Below are 27791 nucleotides of genomic sequence, written 5' to 3'. Positions count from 1 at the left end.
TAGAAAAAATATAAATATTTTTGTGTCCTTTATCTAAATCAAAATGTGCAAGAAATTGTGGGGTTTTTTTGTTGTTGTTTCTGTGCCATGTTTATATTACTGTGTATGTCTAAATCACAAATCTGACTATAATGAGACACCCTCTCAGAGATAGAGCCTTGCAAAAGTTTTCATCCCGTAGTACTATTTCTCCAGAAGGAAAGTATAACCACAGCATGATGCTGCCACTACCATGTTTCACAATGGAGCTCTTCCCAAGCGAACACTACTTTGTATTGGTCTTTCATGTAAACTGGAGTTTGTGGTTACAACCTCATACATGTGGAAAAAGGTTCAAGAGGAGTGAACACTTTTGCAAGTGTTGAGATAAGAAGCAGAAAACGCCTAATTTGGATAGAGATCTGTTGAACACTTAATTCAGTATCCTCCTCACACTTTGCTCAAACAGCCCTAAAAGCAATTTTCTCGCCCTAAAAAAACTTGCTTGATGTGAATTTGACTGAACACTGCCTTTTTTGGACACTGTAAACTTTTGGTACTCTATATTTTTGTATTATGTATACTGTGAAAAAAAAAATCCAGGTGAATAAATGAATTATGATGCCAGTATTTTGTATTATTTGTGAGATTCAGAAAACTGCGATATCTCTCAGACAAACAGGTGGCATTTTGTGTTCTCCCCCTTCTAATGCCACCCTGGGCAACTGCCAATAATGGCCCATTTCAAAAACAGCCACTAATACAGCAATAACACTACAAGGCTTTTAAAACAACAATGTCATTGGTATCACCAAGTAAAACTGGGCAATATTTCCAAATTTAGATTTTCTCAACAGCATCTGAGAGACAGAATTTGTGCAGAGTAAAGTATAAACGATGATCTTAGTCATAATATGTAAAAGTAAAATTGAACAAATACAGTTTTAAGAGTGTGCACTGGTTTTAAAACCAGCATGTTGTCTAGAGAGCAACCCTTACAGGTCAGCTCCAGGTCACTTTAATCTGAATCATAAAATCCAGCTGACCAGTTTATGCAGGCAGGAGAGCAAAGAGTCTCTAGAGTTGAAAGGTCAAAAATAAGAAATGTGTGGATGAACATAAAAGAAACATAAACTACTCAAATTTAGTGATCCATCTTCCTTCTTTCCCGTTAGGTGATGTCTTAAATATTTAATGCTGCATGTCAGAGACGAGAAACGCAGGTAGACATGGAGGTTTAGTTTGTTGTTTTTTGTCTTGTGCTGCATATTGACTGTGTTGCTACGTTTTACAGGAGCAGGTAAGAAGTGCTGAGGTGATGAATTATAAAAGGACTAGTTGAGTGGATTCCTCTTGAAGCCTTTATCCAAACATGAGGGACGTGAACATACGCACAATGGACACAGTGAACGAGAAGGCTTTCTGCAGAAGATGATTGGGAAATAGTTTTGAATTAGTGGGATGACTGTTTCAGTCAGATGAAAAAACACCTAGAGGATGCTGTCTAGGAAATACTGTGTAGGCCATAGAGAAAATTGCTTTATCAAGATCCCTTAAAAATCTCTTTAAAGGAAAAATCACATCTCTAGACTTTGTATATTTCTCTAAAATGTTTTCAGTTCCCACTGGAACTGAGAACAAAAGTTTTAGAGTTGTAAAAGCGGGGGAAAAAACAAACCTGGGGAAATTCTTGTCAAAAGTCTTCATGGTCACTACACCCATTTTAATCCTGTTTGTATTTCATTGACAGTTCAGCCATTTAATCACGATGGTACCAACCGGTTCCCGCCTAAAGACCAACACTTGGTAGGCTCAAAATTTACCAGACAACATTGTTAAATAAATTTCTCCTGGGCCTGGCCATCACTTCAATGCAACTTCTAGATCGTTTCAATAACTCCATGGATAGCATTGGTCAGATTACGCCACATTTTTTGTACAGTTAGACCGCCGACTATCCCTTCCTCCCCAAACAATTTCCACATAATTGCTTCAAACAGACAGCTCTGCAGAGTTTACAGCTCACAGTCCACCAAGCAGCGACACTCTACTGTCTAACAATTTAAAATGCCTGCAAATCCACCAGCTTGCCAAAATAGACAAACGTACACCTATTAATGAATATATTTATGCATGTTTCTTATTGGAGAAGGGAGAATAGAAGGTAGTTTCATTTATTGTTTGTTTGCAATAGCATGAAAATCTTTATCATTCCTAAACTTACGGTAACACAAACCAAACAATTCAACAGTTTCAATACAAAACAAGTTTTTATCCATTATTATTTTTGCCAGCAATAAATTAGGTCAGTGAGACCTAATTATTGGTCTAAGTTGCTCTTTCTGACCTGCTCCAAAAAGAGCAACTTAATCCTTCCAGTTTTACGTTGCATAATCCACAATACACATTAGTTAGATTAGTCTGATCAAAGACAGACCGAACATGTGCTGACATAAGTCTGAGAGATAAATTGGCTCCTTTTCACTTGTTCAGTGGATGATATGAGGTGCCCAGCCGGTAACATAACACGTGTTGCCGCTGGGACACTGTACATCACATGCTTCACTGGTACAAGCCAAAAATAAAGTTTGCACTTAGTTTTGTTATCTGTGCCACTGGACCAGCGTGTTTACATCTTTGGGTCTTCCTAAATGGATTCGTGCAATGTTGAGTAACAGAAGGGTTTCTATGTGGTCCTTCATAAAAACAGAGGTAGCTATTTAAAGCAAAGTGAACACACAGTTTGAAACCTGTGATATGTGACTGCAGTTTTGCTCAGGTGAGTGTATGCAGCAAGGTACTTTACCGAAATAGCAACTGGAGATAAGTGCCACTCAAAAATTTAGACGTTTGAGTAATGGAAGGGGCTTCCTGCTGGACGTCCTAAAGTTTTAAGGTCTAGTTTAAAACAGATTGTTAAAGATCAAGTCCCAATTTTAACCAACATTTTTTTATAGCACAAAGCCTACAACACTGTCCTCACACCGTCATCCTGAAAGATGAAAATAACATAATACATCTGTCAAGATATCCTTTGTCCACTTATCTAATACCCAGATTGCAGAGATCACAAGTCCAAGAGGAAAGCACAAACATTCCTCTCCCTGTGCGAAGGAGTTCAAAAGGCCAGGAGGGAAATGGTCCCAGCCAAGAGTTCTGGGTAAACCCAAGAGTCTCCACAAAATCTCAATGCACCAACAATCCTACTGTTCACGTACAATACAGTATTAAAGTACTGATAACAACTCAAGTGTTGTTTCTGTGGAATAAAGAAGTTTGTTGACAAATGTGAAGCATTTTCAAAATGCAAACTGCTTATTATATTATTATATATATATATATATATATATATATATATATATATATATATATATATATATATATATATATATATATATATATATATATATACTGGTAAAGTCTGTTTCCACTCTAACACTGTTAGCGCACAAAGTAAATTGTACTGAAAGTATTATAACAGGAACAAAACAATTAATCTCTACTGTTGGTAACCAAATTATTGCATGTTTTAAAGCATAAATAAGCATAAATAATGTATGTGTAAATTGAGTACACAAAAATGTATTGTACTACTGTACAATACATTTTTCTGTTGTGTGAATAATGTACATGGCTGTATTGGTGTACCTTGCCTGGCTTGGCTTTGTTGGAGATCTTGCCAGTGGTCACCTGGAGATTGGCTCCTTGGACGAAAATTCAACAGTACAGGAAGTCACCTCTAGATGGACACACCACATGACAGGGGAGAATTTGAGTTCAGTTGCCATGAAAATCAAGTCATATTATAATGACTTGACTTTACAGACATAGAAAGCAGTATTATTTGTAATTATACATTTGCTTTAAATCGTCTGAAAATAATGAACAATGAACAATGGATGATGCTACAATTGCTACAATTACCCATGCTATTAGCCAGGACCGCAACTAACAATTATTAGGATTACTAGGATTTAAAGCATGGTTGAAATTTATCAGCGCATAAAGTATAACACATGTCAATCTGTGTGCGAAGAAGACAGGTTATTTTTTTCTGTAAAATCATCACCCAGCCTGCACACACCGAGTATACAGCGCGTTTCTGCAGCTGCGTTTATTTTGATAATGCTGCCATCTGCTGGACAAAAATAGAAATAACACTCCCTCAGTCAAGGGATGACTGTAGCAAGTTATTAACATTGAAAAACGTCAACCAAGCATTCAAAAATTATACGCTACAGGGGAAGGAATATGTTTTATCAATATTTTCTGAACAGTGACAATTCCTTACTTTGATCAACATATAAATCATGGAAATGCAATTATTGGTTGCAAAGAAATGGAGGGGGGGTGACCATCCTGATTTTGGGGCTTCAATCAGAAGAAGATGTAGACATGTGTTTTTGTCACTACATTGAAGATTTAATCTTAAATGTAAACATTTAAATGTAATTATGTTTATGGAAACATAAACATGAAAGCAAAAATGTATCCTGCTTTGTAGCAACAGCTCAGGCTGCTGGTGCATTTTAATTAAACTTATCAGAAACATTAAGAACTAAACACATTTATCTGCTAAACTAGTCCTGTCACAAAGCTAAAATAATCTCAAACTGGTTCCTTGAACATGACAATGTTCTCCAATGGTATCCACAGTCAACATTTCTCCAACAGTTCCCAGTTGTACCTCATAAAGTGGCCAGTAAGCACGACTTTTACATCTTTTATGCACTTCATGGGATCCCCTTTTGACAAGAAAAAACAGGTCAAATCATAATGGTGGTTGCCATAAAGCTCATTTCAAGCAGAAAATATCTTCCTTTCAGAAGTAAATCATCTATCTGGAGCGTCCCACTGTGCGCCCCCCGTCCTCCCCTCCCCTCGTGTTGCTGTAGTGGACCCGTCCAGTGTGGAGCGCAGCTGGCTCTGAGCGCCTGTCTGCCGGCGGACAGTAGAGGAAGCCTCGGCCGCGGAGCGCTCATGTTCTGCCACGCAGAGTGAAGCTGGAGCACGCAGCCAGGAACCCGCCTCCCGTGCGCTGGGCTGGGCCGGAGCAGCCCGCCCTCTGGACCGATGTTCTGGCCGAAATGTCCCGACACATCTACATCCGGAACAAAATAGGAGAGGGCATCCAAGCGCCCATCTTTCAGGTGGGTTTTAAGTTTTTTTTTTTTTTTTTTGTAGAAATAGGGTTTTCTCAAAGTAGGGTCAAAGAGTCATCTTAAATTAAACCTTATTTGATTGAAACTATTTTTAACATCAACATCATTTATTCCAACTTTGACAGTGTTGCTGATGCTATGTTTGCATCTCCATGGACGTTTACAACAAATAATATGAATCTGTAACTGATAATTATATACATAACATTCAATCGATGGCTTAAAACATAGTATCTCAATATATTATTTAACTTAAATGAGACTCACATACAAACTTTATTTCAAAGTAGTTGACTGAACAACTATTGATTAGTTTAATAAACATTTCTCTCTCCCTGCAGAACCACTGCAGAGAAAACTGAATCTCAACTTTGTTTACACATGTATCAGTCTTCTTTCATATATTGTTTCTCTATTTTTTAAAAATATATTTCAATACATAGCATATGCAGCAGAAATGCCTCAACAGTGTCTTGCTTCTGTATGTCTAAAATTAGTAGATTCTTGCTGTCAACGTGAAAGAAATGCCTTATTTCTTGCTAGATAACTGTTTTCTCTTTGGGGTAATATGCACATATTTATAGAAACATATTACCAGACTTCATTCTTCACTTTGTTTTACTTGAGGGGCCAAAGAAAGATGTTGACCCAGATTAGTGGCCCCGTTTCACAGATACAGGGAAGTAGGCTCAGACTTTTTAACGGTGACATTGTCACCAACTCTGGAGAATAAAGGAGAAATGGGACAAATCGCAGGCAGATAATTAAGTTTGTCCCCCTGAGATCAACTCTGCTAGTATATTTAGATCATTTAGTAGGAAAAGAAAGACATTCAAAGGTAAAGACATTAATAAGTTGAATGAAGTCTTATTTGCTTGGGGTTTTTATATGCATCACAACTATTTTTGCTTGTGTATTTGACTTAGTTAGAAAACAGCACCATGCAGTAATCTATCTGGACATTTATTAGCATCTCCAGATGTGGTGAGGAAACCTCTGGATTCAGGTTACGATTTTGTTCTTTCATTCAGGTAAACCGAGGGACTTATTCCAGGAGAAGCCGGCTCAAGAGGTCTGATGGAAGCACCACATCCACGAGCTTCATCCTCAGACAGGTACTGAACCACAAGGGAATCCTGGGAAATAAATCTGTCATGTGGTTCCCTTCCTTCCTTTTACTACACAAAGGCACAGCTGGTAGAATTGTTGTCTTGCAGTAAGAAGGTCCTTGGTTTAAGTATAGGGTCTTTCTGCATGTTCTCTGAGTGCTCCGTCTTCCTCCCACAGTCCAAAACTATGACTGTTATGTTACTTGGTCTTTCTAAATTGCCCCTAGGAGTGTGATGCATGCATGGTTGCCTGTCCTGTGTATCTCTGTGTTGCCCTGTGATGGACTGGCAACCTGTCCAGGATGTACCATGCCTAGTGACAATTGACGCTGGAGGTAGGCAGCATCTCCCCTGAGGGTACAGACAACGGATATGGATGTTAGAGGAAGTAAGGGAGTGTGCATCATTTTTGATGCAGTCACAGCTTGAATAGTGTGTGTATATTTGGATCAAGTGTGTCCAACTGTTCGGTATCTTGGTGAGTGGTTTTTCCATATTTAAGGATTCCCTCTGTGTCTGGGAATTAAATGGCAATTCTCGATGAGTGCCCCCTGGTGGGCAGATCATTAGCCAAATCTCTAAGGAAAAAGGTTTCACTTTCAGTTTCATGCATCTCACATCCTGAGGTGAGCAATGATCTAATGATCGTCCATTAGCACGAGCATTTATATTCTTGGATGGGATTATTGGGTCAATTATGCAATTTCTGTGTAGCAGCCGTGCAAATGTCGCAGCAGTAACGCATGCATGCAGCACATGCTCTTGATCACTCAAAGACGACGCAGGTTTGTTACCTCGGGCATCAACCTTTATAGGCTAAATGTCTTTTAATTAAGTCGGGAAGATTATGTTTAAATTCAGTTCTCAGAATTTTCCCTCGTCTTATATTGTCTGTCAGGTGATGTTTCTTAATTTTGAATTTCAAAGCAAACAGCTTGACTATGTTCCATCATCACAAAAGACAAACACCTGTAATCTCTTCAGTTTGAAGATTTCCCTGGTGTGGCAGCTGTGTTGGTCATAATGTTGAGTTTTTCAACATAAAGAACACGTGGTGATCACATTGTGTATGGTACAGTGTTATATAAATATACACACTGAAAAGCAATGCATATCAGCAATAGTGTGATGGGTGTATTCATTTAACTAGCTTCAACGCACTTGTACAATGGCTTTGAATATGCTTTAATTTTCTTGAAAATGTTTGCTTTGCTCCCCTTGTGGCAAATAGAACTTCTAGTGGCTTTCATAACATTTCATCACCATTCTTCCTTAAAAGGCAGATTATTGGATTGAGAGACAGTTTCTGTCCACAGAATCTTTCATCTAAACTGCAATTCAAGTGACAGGTGTTTTGGGGAGAGTATCAGAGGAAGCATGAGGGTGTACACACAAGAAAAAAAAAACTGTGTGAACTCAGTCAACTTCACATAGGAAGAAATCATGCGAATGTATCCATAACTTGCCATAACTGATGGAACCCAGCATCATTGCCTGAAAGTACTGATAGAGAAGGTCCGGCAAGCGGTTTGTGACCTCAAGCTCAAGAGAAACGGTTATGCAGCAGGACAATGAGTCAAAGCACACCAAATGGACAAAAAAAAAGCTAAATGAAAGACTAGGAGTGGCCTTGTCAAAAGCATGGTTTGAAATCCGATTGAGACGTTGTGGCATGGTGGAAAACTGTTCAATGAATTCCAATTACAACAAACCTGCGAAGAGTGGGCCAAAGTTCCTCTACAGTGATGTTTAAATTTATTGCCCGTTATCAACAAAAGCTTGATTGGATTTATTGGTGCACAGCTAGTTATTAGGTTAAAGGGTATTTACTGTTTCACACAGGGTATGTGTCATGAAGTGGTGGTTTGTGGTGGTGAGAATGAACGCGGAGACCCAGATGAAGATGATGATGAAGGGTTTAATAGAAAAGTAGCTCAGAACAGTCCAGTTCAGGCAGCACGGCAGAAAACTTAGCAACAGCTAAATACCTGTAGCAACTGGAAACTCAAGACAGAAGACGAGAGCTGAGTCGACAAAGGACTTCACAGTATGACTGTGTGCAACAACTGACTGCTGACATACGACAAGGATCTGACGAAGGACAGAGACAACAGGTGGGGTTAAATACACAGGGAAGGTAATCAGGGAACTAGACACAGCTGGGAACAATCAAAGGGAAAGACAGGACAGAGACTCACAGGGAAACTGGACTAAACACAGAAAACCTCAAAATAACTACACAGAAAAACACGGATTGCAACAGTATGGCTGGTTTGGATAGTTTTTAATCCCTTGTTAATTAAATCAACATTTGAAAGCTGTCTTTTGTTTGATGATCTCAAACATTTAAATGTAGCAAAAAAGCAAAACTAAATAGGAAGAAATACTTTTTTACAGCACTGTGTATATAATTCAGATTTTTGAACAGATTTGGTATAAATAAGGTAAAATAAGAACAAGAGGATGCTGCTCCACTCCTTTAAAGCGTAATCCCTCTCCCCAAATCCGTCTACCTTACTGCACTGAAAAAAAAAAAGTGCTCATCCAGGCTGAGTGGACAACCATTCAGCCAATCGGCTCCTTGCATTCTGATTCTGTCATCAGGCTTGGATATTGAGGAAGGATTCACAGCCCCTCTGCTGCTGCTGCTGCTGCCTCTGCTGCTCTCTTTGCCTCTGTGTGTAGGTTTTGTACGTGCGGACGCCTGATAGAGATGAAATGCCAGGATCGGGCTTCCTCCAGGGATACCGTCTCCATCCTGTAACGTGAGGCAGCCAGCAGCGGCGCGAGGAGACCAGGGAGAAGCTGCATCCGTCTTAGAGAGGCGCCTCCAAAGGACCAGGCGTGATCCAACAGGAGGGGATATTTATTTTTTAATTAGTCTCTGCTGTAGAGAGAAGGAATTGTCGTCATCCCCCCCTCCCTCCCCAGCCATCCTTTTTTTTTCTCCGGTGCCCCCTCCTTTCTCCTCCGCCTCCACTCACATTTTTCCCCCCTCATTTTTCTAGAGGAGCTCGTTAGAATATCAAACCTCCATGTATGACAATTTGTACCTGCATGGATTTGAAGACTCGGAGGCGGTGAGTGTAAATCTGCTTATGTGCTCTCCTGCTGTTTGCTTATTGATGGCACACACACACGTAAGAGGCCTTTGATGGGTTAGCCAGTGTAGTGTGATCCTGGGCTATGCTTGGCTGGAAGGGGGTTGGGTGGGTGTGTAAAGGAGGGAAGGGGGATGCACATTAGGCAGATGGCTAAATGATTTCTGCATGTATCCTTATTTATTGGTTGAATACGTGGCTGGATTCTGACTGTAAAGCTAAGGAAACCAGGAGGAGTCACCACGCTTCCCATGCAAGAGAAGAACCGTGCTTTGCTTCTCAGAGGAGAACCGAAAGATGCAAATGACCCCCTCGCCATCCCCGCCAAGGGCCATCACCGAGACGACAAATCGTGTGTCACATTCCTGCATCCGTCACTTTCCTGAAGAGTATTTCTCATCCGGCCGAGCCGCTGCGCCGTGTTCTGGCTCTGACGAGTCTTGCAGAAACATGCATCGTGATGTCATTAAGTGGACTCTGATGCTGATGAGTCACATGCCGAAGCTACTCCATTGGATAATAGCTTGGATGCTACAGTGCTCCCTCAGCTCTTCTGTGTGCATTCCTCGGAACTGAACAGTAATGCCAAAGTGCCACTTTGCCTCACAAGAACCTCGATTGAAAAGGGTGAACAGATATCATTAGGGGTCTTCACGATTTGTCACATTGGATCCACAAACTTGAAAGCATTTCCTTAGCATATAATGAGCTCAATCAATGCAAAGCAGCAAATAAAGATACATCACATATTTGTTTTCATCCCCCTTTGCTCATACAGTCAAATACAATCCAATTGAACTTCTTTTGATGATCAACAAATTTGTGAATATGTGTTTAATTTCATCTTCCGTAAACTCAAGTCTTCATGGAAGAGAGTGAAGACGAAAGCCACAAGAAGTCCATTTTGCCAGCAAACGTGAGCAAAAGTGCTATGATAAAATGAGATCAAAACTGAACTTCTACCAAAACAAGCTAAATGTTATGCATGTGCTCTAAATTAACACAGGACTGTTAAACATGGTGGTGGTAACATCATGCTGTGGGAAAGCTGGTCAGATTTATGTAGCTAAATATAGAGCGTACTAGAGGTTTACCCTCTAAGAAAGCAACAAACCCTTTGCCCAGTAAGGTATATATAAAATCATACAGTCAGAGCTGCAATAGAATAGCTTAGATCAAAGTAATTCACATGTTTGAATGGCCTACTTAAAGTGCAGACCAATTTGACAAGACTTGACCATTGATGTTCAAAAATTTTTTTTAATTTATCCAGTCTGCTGACCTTGAAGTGTATTATAAAGAGAAAAGAGCAACAATATTGATTTAAATGTGCAAAGCTGATAGAGACATACCAGTAACTGCACTGACTAAGATTTACTTTTAAGATTGTTATTTTATCTACAAATTAAAATAGGTCTTACTACATATTCTACTACTCAAAATCCCAATAAAAGAAAGAGAGATGTCTTTATTTAAGATAACCAAAACTGTAAAGACACAAATGGACAGGGCTGAGTTATAACTTCCTATTTAACAGAACTGAAACCAGGAACAGGCAGCAGAAACATTTCGGCCCTCATTTCGTTTAGTTATTTTTTATGGAAATCATCCACATGCCCAGAAACTTTCTGAGACAGGATGCTTGCAATTCAGAGAAGCAGTGTGCTGAAGTCAGGTTTTCCTCTACTGCTTGCTAGCCTAAAAAAAAAAAAAAACTGCTTAGCTGTGATGACTAACTTGATTGATCATCTCGGGACTAATGGTCCTCCTTAATTGAATCATCATTAGTGGCTGATTGTTTAGATTAAAACAGCAGAAGGAAGCACTTGATCCAGTCGTGTACCGGCATTAAAACGGGGCAATAAAGGGGTTCTGACTGGGATGCAGAATGAAGGGACTGCAAGCCTTGCATCCCTCAAGAAATTCCCTGACTGTGTGTGAGACACTACGAGATGAACTAAACTGAGAAAATGAGTCCTGAGTTCAGCAAGGTTCATTCTTACTGACGGGATCTGCTGTTGTATTTTCTGTTATAGCAACCGCATACAGCGTGATGAAAAAGTTGAGTTATTTTCTTTTAAGAAAGAAAATAAAATAATTGGGAAGCTTTCCAAACTCCAGAGAACAAAAGTGAGAACAATTATTCTAAAATGGCAAAAACATGGATTAGTTGGGAACCTTCCTACGAGTAACCTAGCAAAATTACTACAAGAGGGCATTGAAGACTCATGCAGGAGGTCACAAAAGGAACAACACTTAAATCTTTGCAGGCCTCTCTTGCCTTAATGTCAAAGTTTGTCATTCAACAGTAAAGACAGACTGAGGAAAGTAGCTAAAACCACAGCTGACCAATAAGAACATCAAGTCCCTTGATATATTTGTCACAGAACATATATATGGTGATCAAGACTGTTGGGAAAATATTCTGTGTGAAGTTACGTCAAGTCTTAAGGCTGCTTTACTGTCTTCAGATCTGAAAGATGAACCCATATATTTAGCTCTCTGGAAGAAATTCTAGAGTATAATCAGTTTGCGACACTGACCCCAAGCTTATTTGCGTTACATGTCAGGACAATTTTCAAAGCAAACAAGCAGCCTCAAAAACAAAATCATTTAGAGGCTTTGAAATGAACTTTTATCTGACTAAAACCCTCTACTGTGGCTAAATTAAAGCAATTCTGCATAGAAGAGTGGGCTGAAATTTCTCCACAGTGGAGGAAAAGGACTCGTTGCCAGTTATCACAAATGCATGAAGGCGCCAAGGGTGGCACAACCTCTTAGAACCTTTTCAGTATGTCAGTCACTTGTAAAATAATTTTGAATCTGTTTTAAAAATGGTAACTTCATATTTTATGTAACTAAACCAAATTAGACTGTAAACTTGGCACTTGGCAAACCTCAAAACCTCCATTAATGATCGTATTGATGCGCCTTATGTTAAACTGAGTAAATTCTTGGCCCTTGGTGCCTTTGTTAAATAGATGTTGGCTCTTTTGCGTGTGGATTCGTTTTGTCCAACAAGGAAGACCACTTATCTTAGCAACTTTCTTTTATAAAATGGCAAGACAGGTGAAGATGCATTTAAATAATTTTATGCTTTTATGGTTTTTTATGCTCATCAGTGTTAAAAAAAAAAACTCTAGTCATCTCTAATTTTAGCTTCCTTGCTTCATAGTTTGATCTGACACCGAAGGCTGGGTAAGAAATACATTTTAGGTCTTGTAAACATCTTAACAATGTGTAGAAATGTTAGTTATAGTTATAGTTTCAATAACTTGTACAATTTCTGTTTGTAGGGCTCAGCTGATTCATATACTAGCAGACCATCAGACTCAGATGTATCTCTGGAGGAGGAGCGCGAGGTGCAGGCCCAGGTCCAGAGCCAGAGCCCCAGCCAGAGCCAAGGACCGGGACAGAGCCGTCAGGAGAGGGAGCAGCAGGCTGCCGTTCAACTGGAGAGAGCCAAGGTTGTGACCCTTGGACAAAAATCACTGATATTCTGAAGATATGCTCTATTTTGTTATTGTTCTGGATCATTTATAGAGAAATTTCAACTGAAGATTTCAACTTAATCTAGCTGTGCCTTTGTCCTCCAGAGTAAACCTGTGGCGTTTGCTGTAAGGACCAATGTCAGCTACTGTGGCGCCCTGGATGAGGATGTTCCAGTACCGGCAACAGCCATCTCTTTTGATGCCAAGGACTTCCTCCACATAAAAGAGGCACGTCTGTAAATTCCAACACCTGAAGTATTCAGACACAATTTGAAACTTCTACCTTCAGAATATATCTAACATATAGATTTTGAAAAAAGGTGTCGTTCATGAGTTGCTTTGCTGTGTTCAGAAGTTCAACAATGACTGGTGGATCGGGCGCTTGGTAAAAGAGGGCTGTGAGATCGGCTTCATTCCCAGCCCTCTGAAGCTCGAGAACATCCGACTCCAGCAGGAGCAAAAGAGAGGACGAGTCCAAGGGTAGGCAACAGAGAACACACACACTCTCTCTCCAATAATGCCACAAGAGGTCACAGAACTGATCTGAAAAATCAAAATGTGAGAGGAGCTTTGGTGCTCTTGGAGGAAGAGCACCAAATGTTTAGGTTAAAACATTTCCAGGGAAAAAAATGCGTTGCTCTAATTTATAATCTGTCAGTTTCCTTGTTTAGATTAGGAGGAAAAAACATTGCATAAAATGTTTAGCAATTAACTAGAAAGTCTCAGAGTTTGAGTTTCATTTACCCAGATCACTAAAACAGAAAACAGAAATAAATCCTATTTATGAGGCATTTTATAGTCGCTGAACTATAATATAAAACAATTATATTTACATTCAACATATTCTATTGTATTTAAGAATAGTCTTCATAAAATAATAAATCCATTTTATTTTTATTTGTAAATTTAATTGAAAGAAAATCTGTTATTTTTAAACAATAGCAGACCATTTAATCTTTACCATTTTTCCTTAGTTTGAGTTTAATCATTTGTCCTGGATAGTTTTGGCAACAGGGCCGGTCAAACAATGCATGGGGCCCTGAGCAGAAATTGATTTGGGGCCACACTTTAAGTTAAGCACATCACCTTCTATAAGCATTAATCTGACAAAGTAACACAAATGAAGGCATAGACTTGTTATATGTATTTAGGTTTTGCTATGTGATTTTTATTTTTTAACATTATGTTAAACAGAAAGAAAAAAAAAATTGCTTATTTAACTCTAGATGCTTTTGGTTTCTGCTCTCCATCGCGTTCCTGAACAGATGGAGTTCAACATACAAATTTAAAATAATTTCAAATAATTTTTTTTCAACCAATAATCACCTTCGTTTGTCAGCGCCTTTCTGTTAAAGCGATCCTCGGTCTCGGCCCGAATGCGACTCACACCCTTGTGCGTCGTCTCTTCTATTCATGGCTTTGTTCCAATTAGCTGTACTTAGCACTCCTATCACCGCTTTTCATTTCCATGTGTGTATAATTGCTCTTGAATGTTCTGTCATCTGCAGTTAATGCAATAACTCACTCTCACATCCTCTAGCCGTGTGGGTCGGGGTAATAGTAATCTTAGTAGGATGGAGCGCTTCAGCGTCTTGCTTAAAGGGGAGGCAGATAGTGACGGACACAAATACTTATAAGCAAGTCTCACGTTAAAGTTAAACAGGAAAAAAGGTGTTTTGCATTATTTTGAAAATTGATCTTTTTTTGATAGGGTATTGCTTTAAACTTTACTAGAAATAAGTTTCAAGTTTTGCAATTATGCAAAATGCGCTAAAGTAGTTAAAGCTGCACTATATAATTTTTCTGTAAACAATATGTTTGTTCCTGTTGCCTTTTTTTGAGTTTCTGCTTCTACTGTTATATTTGTTAAGGTTTGATTCATATATTTGCTGACTCAGATGTATGAGAATTTATATCTGTAAAATTTGGTTGAGCAAAATATTAATAATCCAGGGGATTGCTTGGTATTGTGGTCCCAGCAGAATCTGGTTCTTCAGTCTTTCAGATTTCTGAGTTCATTTTATGTTGGTCAGCTTAATTATTTAATTATCTACCAGTTTGTTTCAGTTTTAGTTTGAATCCGATTCAGAGTTAAATGTGGACAGATTAAATGATTAAATACTGGACATTTTGGAAGTTACTGAACAGACTTTTCACTTTTAGATAAGCTAAAGTATAGGCTAGCTATATTTTTATGCCCTAATCAAGTCACTTGTCATTTAGCAACTTGTAGTTGTTAACTTTAAAATTATCATCTAAATAATGGAATATGTCTTTTTTTTTTTACCAAAATATGATTTAGGGAAGAAAAAAAAAAGATTCACAGTTGGCAAAAAATTATTTTGTATTATTTTAGGAAGGTGATAATGTCAAAATTAAAGTCTCTACAAGTTGATAAATGACAAGTGACTTGATTAGGCATGAAACAGTATGGCTAACCAAATTTTTTTCCAGTGCTTCAGGTGGATAAGATATTAATAATTCTACCTCCAGGAGAAAGCAATGAGAATGTCTTTTTTGCATTAAACACATTTAAATTTCTTGTTAATTGAAATAACACATGTACAATGTTTGCTTGAGTTAACTAAATGGCTTTTCTTGACAAATTAAAAATTTAGGTAGTTTCAAAGTGGATTTCTTGGGTTATATAAAAAACAGCTTTAAGGTGATTAACTGAACACCAATATACATTCATAGTTTGAGCTTAAAAAATTAGCTTTTTTTTTTTACATTAATGCCACCATGTTTTTCTGTCTTTTTTTTTTTTTATCCCTTCTTGTGTTTTTCAGTAAGTCTGGAGGAAACTCCTCTTCCAGTGTGGAGGATGAGGTGTCAGCCTCTATCCGACCACTCATATCCTCAGCAGGTGAGAACATCAGACAGGGGGGAGAGAAGGGCGTTAATGACCCACCTGCGAAGCTTGCAGCCAAACATCCTGAACCTCAAAAATCATAGATAGCATAAGAATCTAAAGCCTTCCCATGTCTCCACATAGAGCTTAAGGTTACTGCATAGAGTCGCTGGTACATTATCCCATGATCCTCCTCTTCCTCCAGTTGAGGACTGCAGGCGCTCTGAGACTGGGGCTAACCAACGACAAGACTATGACCCCCCCCCCTCTGAACTGCACTTTGTGAATATAACCTTAGGACTGTAGATATACTTTTTGTTTTATTTTATACATTGTAGATATTATTGACAGGTTTCATTTTTTATGAACTGTTACAAATACCTGCTGATGTGAGGCATGTTTAAATATTTCTAAGACGTTGCAGGAACTGATTGTCTCCTCCTTGTCTTCTCTCCCCTCCCGCAGGAAAGCAGAAACAGAAAGTGGTAAGTTGGTGGCTGCGAACTCATCCATTCACCATTCCTCAACTTTTGCCAGCGTCATAGTAACGTGACAGGCACTGGTAGCACTGACAGCAATCTCATGCAATACTTCAGGCTTACCGACGCATACCGAGCCAAATCGTGACAATTATCAATACCAGATTCAGTTACTCATGACTCTGGTAAAATTGCAAAAATGCATAATAACGTTTAAATAGTAAATTATAAGGAAAGATGAGAGAACATGACATTCAATTAACCGTAACATTTTAGTATATAATGATAAGAATTTAGAGAGAAATTTATTTATTTATTTATTTATTAAAGAGGCGAGGGGAAACAGTCCAAACAACATACATTTCCTCCAGAAGCTAATACCTGGTGCCAATATATCTGCTTCTGCAATATGGCGATTAAAATCGGTGTGTCTACATCACCATGGGAATTCTGGCCCACTTTTCCTGGCAGAATTATAATAATCAGCTCATTCATGACTTGAAAGGAACTGTTATATTTTCACATATAACCCTGCAGATTTGTGTAGCTTTTCTCCCTTCTTATCTTTATTGAGGTTTGTTTGATGATCCAAAACAGTTCAGAGGTCAAATACAATATTTGTGCTTTGGATCAATAGGTATCTAATACGCATTTGTTTTCACCTACAAGTGGATCAGTTTCAGTCTCGTTTTTCAGGCAAATTACTTAATTTGCTTCGTGCGCCAACATGGCCTCATATTTCCCATTTTTATGTGTGACTGTTCCTTGGCTTCGGCTGATTAGAACCATCTGCTGTGTGCGTCTTCTGTGGAGTTATTCTGGGCTGCTTTCAGTGTTTGTGACGAATCTGCTGCTGCCACTCTGTGTTGACAGACGGAGCACATCCCCCCGTATGATGTGGTGCCCTCCATGAGGCCCGTGGTGCTGGTGGGACCCTCGCTCAAAGGTTACGAGGTAAGCTGGATCTCCTTATGGCGGGATCTAAAATTGGAATTTTGTACCTTGCATCTCCTCACTTCTGCCACCAAATACAAGTGGAAATGAACGCTGATCTGGCCGTTTTCAATGTGTCTTTAATGTGATGTCAGTGTATGAGCGCAAATTTATACAGTGCACTGCAAAAAATATTATTGTGCTTTTTTTTAAACACATACAAATTTGTGTGGAGTTCTTTTTATTTTTTTAGCTCCCTTTGCTGCTGTGCATCAACTTGCCTTCACAAGTTGCCTGACTTGGACAAAATCATCTCTGTTGCAGGTGACAGACATGATGCAGAAAGCCCTATTTGACTTCCTCAAGCACAGATTTGATGGCAGGTGAGAAAAAAATATAAAAGAATAATCTGGAATAGCTGCTCCTGTAATTTGCAGAGAAAATTACAGGAAAAAAATGGATGTAAAACATCTGCAAAATCAAAAAGACATCTCAGTTTTTAAATTGTACATATTTATATTGAAAATAAAGTGAAAATGTTTGTTGAAGTCTTTGCTACACTGCTAAAGATTTGCTTCCTTCAACAACAACAAAAAGGAATCACCGATCAGAGTGAGACAGACAGGCAGAAATTTCTGAATACAGTGAAGTTCCAATGCTAGGCCACTAGAGGGTGATAAACTGGTATAATGTTTGGTCCAAAAATGGACAAATAGTCTGGAAAAGTATGAAATAAGAAGAGCTGCGTAAAATACTGAATTGGAATTGGACTACTTGAATGCAATATTAGGTTGGATATTGTATTTCAAGTGCCATGCATACAAATACTAATGTTTTGAGTGTGATGCTAAAACTCCAAATGGTAGCAAAGTTGTTTTGAAATGAAAGAAAGGAAAATCTTTTTCAATAGTAACTGACATTGAAATATTCTGCAAAGTGTCACTGTTGCATGTTTTTCATATGATTACCATGGGAAAATTGGAAGTCACTGTCAGTCACAATCTAAAATAAAGGGTGTTTAAAAAACTTCACTACCATCTGCTTTCAGATAAAAGGTGACAAAACATTAGAAGATGTCTGCCAACATCCATACAATTGTGTACAGTACCTCCCCCCCTGTTTTTAGGATAACTATAACACGAGTCACTGCAGACATCTCATTGGCCAAGAGGTCCGTTCTGAACAACCCCAGTAAGCGAGCCATTATTGAAAGATCCAACACTCGTTCCAGCTTAGGTAAGATTTTCTCTGGCTATTGTTACAAGCAGAACATCTTGATAAACACAAGAAAACTAAACGGTGGCTTACACTTGAGAAAACGCTGCCAAATGAGAAATGTTTGTCTACAGCTGAGGTGCAAAGTGAGATTGAAAGAATCTTTGAGTTGGCGCGCTCCCTTCAGTTGGTCGTCTTGGACGCTGACACCATCAACCACCCGGCCCAGCTCCTCAAGACTTCACTGGCGCCCATCATTGTCCATGTCAAAGTCTCCTCACCAAAGGTAAAGCGAGACTAAAGTTCACTGAGAGAATTCTACATTTTAACTAAAAACTCAAAGTTAGATCTCTGAAAACTTGTATTTTTTTCCTTAGTTATCATGGATTAGATTCTGCATTCTTCTTATTCAAGGCCCCTTTCACTTCTCCCTCATCCAGGTTCTTCAGAGGTTAGTCAAGTCCAGAGGAAAGTCGCAGAGCAAACACCTAAATGTCCAGCTTGTGGCAGCAGAAAAACTTTCTCAGTGTCCACCGGTAAGCACCCAGCCTTTGACCTTAAAAGGTCCCTTTTATTATTTCAAAATCAAACAAAAGGGAAACAATCGCAAAATAATAGACGTAAGTATGGATTGTATGACATCTTCTTAAATGACACCTGATGCAGAGTTTATCTAGAACAAAAGGGTCTGGGCATTTTCCTCTACTGCCATCTGTTACCGACAGGAAATGTTTGACATCATCCTGGATGAAAACCAGCTGGAAGACGCCTGTGAACACCTTGCTGAATACCTTGAGGCCTACTGGAAAGCAACTCATACCTCGATGGCAACACCTCTGAACCCTCTGATGGGACGGAACCTGGGGCCCACTACTCTCACCCCTTATTCCACCAGCATCTCTGGTCTGCAGGTACGTCCAGTGCATTTGAGGTGAAACACCGTTGGATTGTGTCCCCAGCACAATTGAATGTCCTCGTGTGGGGACTTTTAATTCTCAGAAAAGGAAACTCTTTGTGCCTTGAGCTTCTGTTATACATATATTATCTACATTGGCTTTGCAACACTGTCTGGTCTTTTTTTAGTGGCTCATCTGTCTCTTTGGTACATTCATGTGATCATCAGAGCCAAAGAATGCGACAAAGCAACCACACAGGTGACCACTCCACTGCAAATGAGCGGCGCAACCTGATGACATCAGACGAAAATTACCACAATGAGAGAGCGCATAAGGGACGCAACCGCATGTCTTCTGGCTCGCAGCAGAGCCGAGAGCAGCAGGACCCCTACCAGGACTACCAGGACCCCTATCAGGACGCCTACAAGCCCCATCGCAATCGAAGTTCACCGGGCAGCTACAGCCACGATTCCAGGCAGCGGCTCTGAGCCCACTTCTGCTGCCACCAGGACCCTACAGACCCAAGTTCCGCTGAAAATAAATCCTGCAATAGAGCCAAGATGGTCCCCAAATTGTACCTTTTTTTTTCTTTCTTTCTTTTCTGGCCTGCCTGGCAATTTTTCCTCTTAGAATACTGATCAGGTATTTGTTTTTAATGAAACTGTCAATCAAAAGCATGAAGAAGTCAGAAGATTCTGAATGCCAACAATAATTAACACTAAAATTCCTTTCATTTATCTTTCTGGGATCTTCTTGGATTGTACTAACACAACACTCAGCAGATGTGCAGCAACGAATTGTGCTTGTTGCGTCTGTCAACAAGCTAGTTTTGGCTACTGGTCAGATGGTGATATAAAGGCATTGTATACCTGGAGTATCACATCAAACTGAAGGGACGTCCACTGCACAGAGACTGCTGGCTTAAAGGCTGCTGCCCCTATCCTGGGCCGTGTATAAATCCTCTCACCATTTAGCTTATTGCATGACAATAGTTGGTCAACCTCCGCATCCACTTAGTTAATATTTTGTACCTAGCATTCTGGATAAGGTTTAGGTCCAATTTTCTAAATCATCCGGTCGTGGATAGGCAGTTAGTGGTGGGGATTGTGGTCCGGTGTGCAGATAGCTTTGAAAACTGGTGCTTCACGTCCCCTATCCCCGTATCCCTCTACATTTCTTTGCTATTTGCAAGTCATTTTGAGCAAGGCCAGCTTTTCTGTAGCATAGCTTTAGCATCTCATTAAGGTGAAGACCAACACGGTCAGAGATGGACAAGATGCTGAAGGTGTTGGGATCAGATCCAAGCTACGCTTTAGAGCTTCTGCTCTGAGCAGGTAGCACAAAGGAAGCACTATCTCTGTGTGTCTAGGATAGTAAATTGCAATATTAAGATGCTACCTGGTATGTTTTTAGTGTTGTTTGTAAAAGGGTGAGACCCTCTGAAGCAAGTCAGGATGTTTCTTTGGTTTTATTTCCCTTGATCTTTTACAATTATAGTATCATCAGCAGATATGGAGATTTTTTGTGGCTATTTTTCACTTAACCACACACTTATCAGTTTGTCCCTATTATTCTTTCTTGAAATGGGGTTAAAATAACCATATCAGGATCAGTGGCATTGCATTTATTTCGCTTTTGTAGCTGGCATGACAACCTAACTGCAGAGCATGCTCCCTACCCAATATTTTTTGTTAAACTATGGAAAAAAAGGCAAAACGTAAAGAGCAATTAAAAATGCAGACCCAAACTGCAGAACAGGTGAAAACCTTTAACAAGATTTATGAGGTTAGTGTCCCAGCTGATAAAAATGGCATACTGGACAAAATTTATGTGGATGTTGCATGATGTAAAATTGGAGCCACCGCACTCATAGTTTTGTCTTTTCAGCCATGTCAGAAAATTCACAAAGGCATCACATGCAGTCTGAGTTTACTGAACCCCCATATGGTGCTTTGTATAAATACAGAAAGCTGCTGCTGTTTCTGATTATGTTCAATATCCTGTTTTTCCCCATTTATTCTACAGATCGTTTGTCTATAAGAATAATTATATGGAAATGGTTTATTCAAATGACTGCTCGAGGAGGTTTATGAAGTTTCACAGAAATGTGTCACATTTACACTTCCTGGGTTATTCTCCTTAATGAAGGGATGTGCTCACATTTTTGAACTTCCCTTTTCATTATAACTGACTTTTTTTTTGTCTGATGTCTACACAGAGTGATCTAAATTAAGATGTTGTTTGATAATCACAAACTTCACTTAAAAAGAAAAAGATCAGTTGCATTTAAGGAGGGCACCTTCATGATTTTAGATAAGGATTTTTGGACTGCACAGCTCAGAAGGTTGTTCAAACTAAACCACAGTTGGCTGTAGTCTGGTGTTGCATGCAATATGGATGTAGTAGAACTGCCCGATTATGGAAAAAAAAAAAGAAAACAAAAATCATGATTATTTAACATGATTACTTATTGAGTTTGGATTTATTGCACTTGAACAACATTCTGCAAAGCAGAATGTGGCAAAAAATAATTTTAGCATATATGTACAAAGTACAACGTTTAAATTAAAATATGAATCAGATTAATTGCACATTCTTTAGACTTTATTTGAGCTTTTGTACTTTTTTACTTTGTCTTTATTTGTTCTGACAAATGTCCCGCATGCAGCTGGTTGAAGAAATGTACTAGTCTGGGTATCATTTGCTGCAGAATATATCATTTTTGTGCACATATTACAGATGTCAAGCATGCACCTGTGCAGAATATTTGAGTTCACGAATTCATCTATTCCAAGTCAACATTCATTAAAATTAATGAGCCCAAGAGGACCAATGATAGCACGCTTCAGCAATGAAAGAGTAAAGCTCAACAAATATTTTTTAAACCCTATTTTCACCCGTTGCTAAGCAGCTCAAAAGTAGCAAAGCCCAGACATTCTCCTCATCTTCCTGCATTTAGTGGATCTGAGTTTGAGAAGCAGCAAAATATAGCCTAACGTGTAAAAGTTATTAAAGGGAAAGTTAAAAAGATATATATAAAGTTAAAATGATTAGAAGCAGTTAATATCTTATCTGGAGTCAATAACTCCCTCTGCAACATATCTTGGTATAAATTCAGATTAGCTGGACTAACAGTTTGCAAAGTGGACTTCTACCATTTTAATACAACTCCAATCTCAAATTTATGAGATCACGTTTTTTTTTTTTTTTGCAAATGTTTAAACTTTTGTCATATTTGTAAATGTCAGTTATTAACACAGAAACTGAAAAGGTTTACAGAGGAAACGTAGTAGCAGATGACGCACCACCAATTATCTTCCTGTGTGAAACATATGCTTAGATGGAATGTGTAAAAGGCATGATATGCGGGAAATGGCAGTCATTGAGCTGTTATGGTGTTTTCTATCTTCCCATATACAGGGGCGGATCTAGAAAAAATATTTATGGGGTGGCAAGAGGGGGGCAGGGATTTTTTCAGGGGTGGCAACATGCCAGTATGTGTGTGTGTATATATACACTGCTCAAAAAAATAAAGGGAACACTTAAACAACACAATTTAACTCCAAGTAAATCAAACTTCTGTGAAATCAAACTGTCCACTTAGGAAGCAACACTGATTGACAACGGGGACCCTTGTTGGGTCAATCAGTGTTGCTTCCTAAGTGGACAGTTTGATTTCACAGAAGTTTGATATACTTGGAGTTATATTGTGTTGTTTAAGTGTTCCCTTTATTTTTTTGAGCAGTATATATATAAAACGTCTCATTCTCACGTTTAGCTTACACAGACCTAACATTGGACTTAATTTACTTGATTTACTTGTTACAAAATATTGTTTTTAACTTGAATTGTTTCAAAATGAGCTTCACTGAGGATTAAATATAATTTCTTAATATAGTATAGTTAATTATTTTTATGTCTTTCATACTCCTGCTAATTGATATGTATTACTGGATTGCACCGCGCCTATTAGTCGCTATGTGATTCATTGAGTTATGTCCAGAAAACCATTTTATCCCAATGCAGGACGAGCAGAAATCTGTCACAAAAATATTCGTAGCGCCATCATTTGTTATCAGATATATTAAATACGACTTAAAATAAAGAGGAGAAAACTGAAAAATTCTCCGTGATACAAATCTATAAACAATTTTGTTTCTGTTAGTTCTGTCAAGATGCAAGAAGTGGCAAATTTCTCTTATATTGGTCAATCGTTTTATTTTAAATATGCTGTAGGAACCGTAGTTCGATGATTAGTTCAGTTTTTGTCACTTGTTTAATTTTTAGGAATTGCAGCGGCTGCAGTGCGCCGCAATAAAGGTACAATAAAGCTGATAAACAGATGAAGAACCAAACACTTCTATTCTGATTACTCATCAGGGGAATCAACACCAAAAACAAACATTTCCCGCACAAAAAAGTAGCAAAAACACCATAACAGAACATTCAGTCTGTTGCATTACGCTGTCAGGCTTGATGTCTATATTGTCATTTTTAATAAGTTTTCGCCTGAGCACAGCGGTGGTTGATTAGTTGATTTAAACAGCTGCTCTACTAATTACTTGGTGGGCGGGTTGACCTGTTTCAGTGCTAACGGAACCAAAACACACCGAACTGCGCAGCACATGTTAAGGTTATCAAAGTAAATAGAAGGATAGCAACAGTTAGCCTAGCATAACTGACCCACTGCTCACTTTTTCCTCATGTTTTCTTTAAGTTAAAACTTTTTCCACACCTGTTAATTCTGAACCACTTGTTATCTAATTCATAGGGTTGAAATAACCCCTAAATATTGCATCAATTTTTCAGATTCTTTCCGTGACTGTGGTATTTTCCTGACCACCCATAATGTTGACTCAATGGACAGCAATGGTGCAGATGTAGCGCACGATAAGTCACGTAATGTCCAGTCCAGTAATTTATATCCATCCATATCAATGCAGCATTGATATGGATTCCCGCTACTCAGCAGTAGGTGTCAGGTTGCATTGTGTTGCATTCAATGTTGTCGGAAAATAGAGATTCGTCTGCTTAATGTCTGATTTCCCATAACTATTTATTGAATTCATAGTCGCCAGCTGGGGTGGCAACAGGGGTGGCAAGGCTTTCATTTGGGGTGGCAACTGCCACCCCATGCCACCCCAGTAGATCCGCCCCTGCCCATATATAATTAACATGTCACATGAATCTTAATCTGAAAGGTTGTGGAATTCAGTGTTCTTCAGCATCATTAGTAGGTTGTAACATTTCCTTGTTTCAATTACTTCAAGAGAGATTTCAAAGCTTTGTGAGTGACCCCAAGTTGTCAGGACTACTTTTAGTCATATCTAAAAGAACATTTCTTCAGGTTTTTTAAAACACTAATCAATGTAGAAGTAATTGTAATCTTGGTCAGAATAAACATTATTAATCATGTTAGTTAAGAAGTTTTAAATAACAATGTGGTGGATTAAATCATTTAAGCAAAAATTATTTTAAAACGTTATAATGTGCGAGGTGTACTTTAATGCACCACGAGGTTATCGCTTGAAATGCTACATAAGAAGCGCAGTGATCTAATAGCTGGTCGAAACTGCTGTGTCTATAACTAACATAGACACAGCACACCATTTAAATTAAGAAAACGTAAAACTCACCAGTGCTGTCCTGCTGTCCAAGGACCACCGTCACTGCTGTGCCTGATAGAGTCGCGTAAAAATCCTCCACCGTCACCGAGTTCTCTGCTTGCTGTGGGACATCAGTCTTCCATATTTTCTGAAAAATTGTTAACCCGGAAAAACGTCTTAGTACACGGAGGAATCAGAAATACCTCTAAAAATAGGGGGTTGATGTGTTGTAGATAGTCTGTCACGACAATTACCTGGAAATGTTTCCCAAAAGTTCAAATAAACAACAGAGTTGGTTGAGGACAAAACAGGAGCAATGATGATAAATACAGCATCGTTTGTAGTTGTAATGAGTTATGTGTGTGTAGAAATGTGATATACAGATGAAAAGGATGGATCCTATTAAACGAGTCAGTGGCTCCAGTCACAGAATCGCTCACTGGAAGTAGCGGAAGCAGTCAGCAGATGTGGAACTTTCTTATTTATCACTTCACAAACAGTTCATGGTGGGACACGGTACTCGAAAACTTCAGGGTCCTGATTTTTTTTTTTTTTTTTTGTTCCGTTTGTAGCAAAAACCTAATTAGCCAAAAAATAAAAATTGTAAACTAGCAGTTAGCTGTGTGAGAAAAAAGCGCCGCGCGACTGTTTGAGTTGCGCGGCACAAGTCACGTTATTTTTTTGTGCTGTCATTGTCTCTCCTGTTTTTTCAACGTAAAATGCTGAAAAGTAGTCTTTGGTCTTCGCCCTGGATTTATACTCAAGAAAGATGTTAATTTATATCGTATAAGATATTAACTTTGCTTTTAAAATGTTAAAAGATAATCACTTGAGAAGTTTCGAGGTATGGCCAACGCGTCACTGAGTTGTAATGTAGAAGTGGTAAAGCGTCAAGCTTTTATCCACTAGGTGGCGGCAGAGGGAAGGTGTGGTTCGTGTATCACATCATAATTGAGACACTGCAGCAGAAACTATGGAGATAAATTTGTTTCACAATTATTCAATCAAAAAACAACAACAAAAAAACCTGATGTCAATTAAAAAAATTAATAAAATTGTGATCAAAACTTTTGGAACTGTAAGGATTTTTTATTTAATTTTTATTTTTTTACAAAAAAATTATGTTTAAAAAACTATATATTTTTTTAATTAAAATCACTAATTTTGTCTCATGAAGTAAAAGAGTTATTTGCAAAATATAAACTTTTATTTGCCTTTCTCAAACTTTTGCTTGCAATTTTCTATTTTTTGGTTGTGCTTCTCAAACTTTTGCTTGCGATTCTAAGTTTTTGTTTGCGAATCAAAGTTTTGCTTTGGCGTTAAATTTGTTTCACAATGTAAGACGATGTAAGACGTTTTCCTAATGGTTAGCGCTGACTAAAGCATATGAGTCTGGCTCCCTGCTATAGCAGAACTCTGTACCGAACTGCATTGCTTGCTGCTTCGCTTCGGTGACGGGACACAAAATGTGAAGGGTAAGTAATCTCCACAAAATTACACCTCAACAGCTACTAAAGAGTCAGGCAGTCTTTGGTCCCTTAGCGTTCAGTACCTAGCATATAGACACTGAAGTGAAAACATGTGACATAGAAAGTAGCTGAGCTCACAGATTCAATGTTTATGTTTATATCTACAGTTTTACTTTCTCTTAATGACAGCGAGGGGTAACTGCAGCTGTTCTAAAGCTGCAAACCAAATATTGACCCATTCTTATTAAATTGCTGTTAAATTGTTTTCTGATAAAATAATTTGAAAATTAAATGTGTTATGTGAACAGCAGGAGTTGTAATGAGCAGGCACGTGCAGGGGGGAGCTTGAGCACTTGCCCCTTTTGCTCCTTTTGCTCCTTACCAAAAAGTGCCCTTTTGGTAATTTTTTATTTTTATTTTTTGGTATTATTTTCTAAGCCCTCTTCAGACACATAATAACATATGCTAAAATTATTGTTTTTTATTTTTTTTTGTTGGGTTTTTTTTTGTACAACATAATAAGCCCTCCGGTCACCTTGTTACCTTTGACCTTTTGCCCGTGATGCATGACGCAGTTGCCTCTCGCGCAGTGAGATAAGGCAGATAACTGGAGCTCAACGTAGCGAACGTTCCAGATTACAGAACAGTTTTTGGTGAATTAAAAAAAACATTTTTGGTGAATGAAAGTAGACTTGCTACTTGTCAGATCACGGAAAACGTTGAAGTATCGTTTCTGCTTCAGCACAGAGTCGGGGTTTAAGCAGAGAGGTAATGAAATACAACAGACACTGACAGGCCTCTGCGTCTGCCTTTCTCTGAAGAACTACTGAGCGGGAGGAGACAACCAGGTGAGGAGAAACTGTTCTTATCTATCGATTCAGTATTTTTATCATACAGACGTTAGGCTGTTGTTGTGCTATTAGCTAGCTGCCAACTTTGCTAGCAAAGCAAGATAACTAAAAAGCTTCTCCCCTGTATTGTTAATGATATTAGTCATTCTTCAGTATCGCTTATGCAATAGGGGCACATCGCCCGTCCAAAATCTATCATCTCCATAATGGATATATGTCCGATCTTCTAATTTCCTTTGCTGCATAATGTACATTTATTCTAGCATTAGGTAAATGTATCTTGAAGGAGAATAACACTTAAATAATAGTCGAACAAGGATATTCATCTAGAATTAAAAATAACTCACCTGGAACTACCATGATGGATATAATGAATGTAATAAAAGTGTCATTAATGAAGGGGAAAAAACTCAACCCAGACTTTAAGTTTAGGGTCTGGTTCACAGAGTATTAAGTTATTATTTATTTATTTTCCCCAATTATTCAATAAAAAAAAACCTCAGTTAAGTAAAAAAAAAATTGTAATCAAAATTTTTGGAATTGTAATGATTTCTTTTTTTAAACAAAAAGTTTAGTTTAAAAAACTTTTTTTTAAATTAAATAAAAAAAATTTGTCTCGTGAACTTAAAATGTTATTTGCCAAACAAAC

General features: G+C 38.4%; 1 protein-coding gene across 4 annotated transcripts; it reads left to right on the top strand.

The window, feature by feature from the left end:
- The first annotated feature begins 4941 nt into the window (after positions 1 to 4941).
- Positions 4942 to 21807, top strand: LOC103475101 (voltage-dependent L-type calcium channel subunit beta-4-like). Of its 4 annotated transcripts, none has more exons than XM_008426506.3 (14): positions 4957 to 5129; positions 6173 to 6256; positions 12648 to 12818; positions 12948 to 13070; positions 13195 to 13322; positions 15632 to 15708; positions 16159 to 16178; positions 17046 to 17126; positions 17430 to 17488; positions 18232 to 18341; positions 18455 to 18606; positions 18761 to 18856; positions 19046 to 19231; positions 19444 to 21807. In XM_008426506.3, exons 1-14 carry the CDS (start codon positions 5067 to 5069, stop codon positions 19702 to 19704), a joined length of 1611 nt encoding a protein of 536 aa, XP_008424728.1. In that variant the 5' UTR covers positions 4957 to 5066; the 3' UTR covers positions 19705 to 21807. The 4 variants fall into 4 exon arrangements, with proteins under 4 accessions (XP_008424736.1, XP_008424728.1, XP_008424750.1 ...); XM_008426528.3 differs by lacking the exon at positions 4957 to 5129 and adding an exon at positions 8936 to 9330 and having other exon boundaries at positions 6239 to 6256; XM_008426514.3 differs by lacking the exon at positions 15632 to 15708 and having other exon boundaries at positions 4942 to 5129; positions 16160 to 16178.
- The last annotated feature ends 5984 nt before the right edge of the window (positions 21808 to 27791 follow it).

This window comes from Poecilia reticulata, chromosome 2, assembly GCF_904066995.2.
Source record: "Poecilia reticulata chromosome 2, P_reticulata-male-v2, whole genome shotgun sequence".
In the NCBI taxonomy this organism is placed as follows: Eukaryota; Metazoa; Chordata; class Actinopteri; order Cyprinodontiformes; family Poeciliidae; genus Poecilia; species Poecilia reticulata.
Note: the sequence above shows the minus strand (reverse complement) of the source record. Positions and strands in the feature narration are given on the sequence as shown.